Genomic DNA, 2,061 nt, shown 5'->3' with positions numbered 1-2,061 from the left:
TTGACTTATATTGCAGTTTGAACAGGTTGACCTTTCTTTCTTTCTTTCCTCTCTCCCACCTTCCCTCCCTACCACCCTTCCTTCTTCCTTCCCTCTTTCCTTTCTTCCTTCCTTCTTTTTTTCTAGGGAGAAGAGAGAGAACATGTGCAAGTAGGGGTGGGTAGAAAGAGAGAGAGGATATCGTAAGCAGACTCAATGCTCAGTATTGATGCCAACATGGGGCTTGATCTCACGACTGTGAGATCATGACCTGGGCAGAAATCAAGGGTCAGACCATTAACCGACTGAACCTTCAGGTGTCCCATGAATGTATCCATACTCCATATTTTCAGACAATCTCAGTGTTAATTTCTAATATGGTGAAAACAGAGAGTTGTACTGCACCCAGACAGGAACCCATCAGAGTCTCACATTTTCTTGAGTGTTAAGAAATCACCAGACCACAATGTTGGCGAGCCGTGTCTTTATAGTTTGTGTCACCGTTGGGAATGTTATCTTAGTTTTGCTTAAAGCTTATGCTTTGAATGATTACTGCTGGAGTAATTCTGTGAGAAATACTGAGTGTTGCGAGCCGATCTTGTCTTCTGCAGACTGTGCTCTCTATTGCTGTGGTACCTTATGTCTTTATTCTTTACTTTTTCTGGGTGAAGGAGCATGTCTCTTTCCTTCCCATCTGTACACCTTCTTTCTTTCTTATTTATAGCACCGCTCATGACTTTCAGTTCCATGCTAAAGAACAGCAGAACCAGTGAGTATCTGGGTCACTTTCCCAATCCTAACATACTGCGTCTGTAGTCTCCCCCGGGTACATTGTTGTATAGACTCACGATTGTCATGCTGGTCACCATTCCCCTTCTGATCTCACCAGATGCAGCACCCATGGCTGGTCAGAACTATAGCATGGTGACTGAGTTCATCCTCGTGGGATTCTCTAACTTCCCAAGGCATCTTCTGCCCACTTTCTTCCTGCTGTACCTGCTCATGTACCTGTTCACGCTGCTGGGGAACCTGCTCATCATGGCCACAGTCTGGAGCGAGCGCAGCCTGCACACGCCCATGTACCTCTTCCTGTGCGCCCTGTCCACCTCTGAGATTCTGTTCACCGTTGCCGTCACCCCTCGCATGCTGGTTGACATGCTCTTCACCCACCGCATCATCACCTGGACGGCCTGTGCCAGCCAGATGTTTTTCTCCTTCACGTTTGGCTTCACCCACTCCTTCCTGCTCATGATCATGGGCTACGACCGCTACGTGGCCATCTGCCACCCCCTGCGCTACAATGTGCTCATGAGCCCCCGTGGCTGTGCCCGCCTCGTGTCCTTGTCCTGGGCTGGTGGCTCAGTCATGGGAATGATGTTGACACTGATAGTTTTTCACCTCACCTTCTGTGGGTCTAATGTGATCCACCATTTTGTCTGCCACGTGCTTTCCCTTCTAAAGTTGGCCTGTGGGAAGGAGACATCCTCCGTCACCTTGGCTGTGATCCTGGTGTGTGTCTCAGCTCTGATGGGCTGTTTATTCCTCATCGTCCTCTCCTATGTCTTCATCGTGGCCGCCATATTGCGGATCCCCTCTGCTGAGGGCAGGCACAAGACCTTCTCCACATGTGTGTCCCACCTCACGGTGGTCATTGTGCACTATGGCTTTGCCTCCATTATCTACCTCAAGCCCAAGGGCCCCCATTCTATGGACAGTAACACCCTGATGGCCACCACCTATACAGTCTTCACCCCCTTTCTCAGCCCGATCATTTTCAGCCTCAGGAATAAGGAGCTCAAGAATGCCTTAAAGAAAAGCTTCCAGAGAAAAGTCAGTCCCTTAAGCTCCTGAAGGCCAGTTGGTGGTGAAGAAATATGATAGCATGGCTGGGGATAATGAGGTCTGTCTCCATAGAGCTTTTGTAAGGATTCATGTATGTGAAAAGACACACATTGATAGATTATGGATACATGCTGGGTATTTGTTTTTCTCCAATTTGTTTGACCCTGTCTTCCATAGTCTGTAGTAATTGTCACCTCATTGCTCTTGACCCCATGTGATGAACTCCTTCCTATATTCTGT

The 2,061-nt window shown here is 48.2% G+C and overlaps 1 protein-coding gene across 1 annotated transcript; it reads left to right on the top strand.

Moving 5' to 3' along the window:
* The first annotated feature begins 879 nt into the window (after positions 1–879).
* On the top strand, positions 880–1,830 carry LOC109247987 (olfactory receptor 10H3-like). The gene has a single exon (XM_019417257.2). It carries the CDS (start codon positions 880–882, stop codon positions 1,828–1,830), a length of 951 nt encoding a protein of 316 aa, XP_019272802.2.
* Positions 1,831–2,061: the final 231 nt, after the last annotated feature.

Source organism: Panthera pardus, unplaced genomic scaffold (genome assembly GCF_024362965.1).
Source record: "Panthera pardus isolate Hobbes unplaced genomic scaffold, ASM2436296v1 HiC_scaffold_8, whole genome shotgun sequence".
Taxonomy (NCBI): Eukaryota; Metazoa; Chordata; class Mammalia; order Carnivora; family Felidae; genus Panthera; species Panthera pardus.
This window is presented reverse-complemented; position numbering and strand designations above follow the sequence as displayed.

What these genes read in the sequence shown, in the direction of transcription:
- LOC109247987 (XM_019417257.2), top strand. Translation starts at nt 880, where the DNA reads ATGGCTGGTCAGAACTATAGCATGGTGACTGAGTTCATCCTCGTGGGA.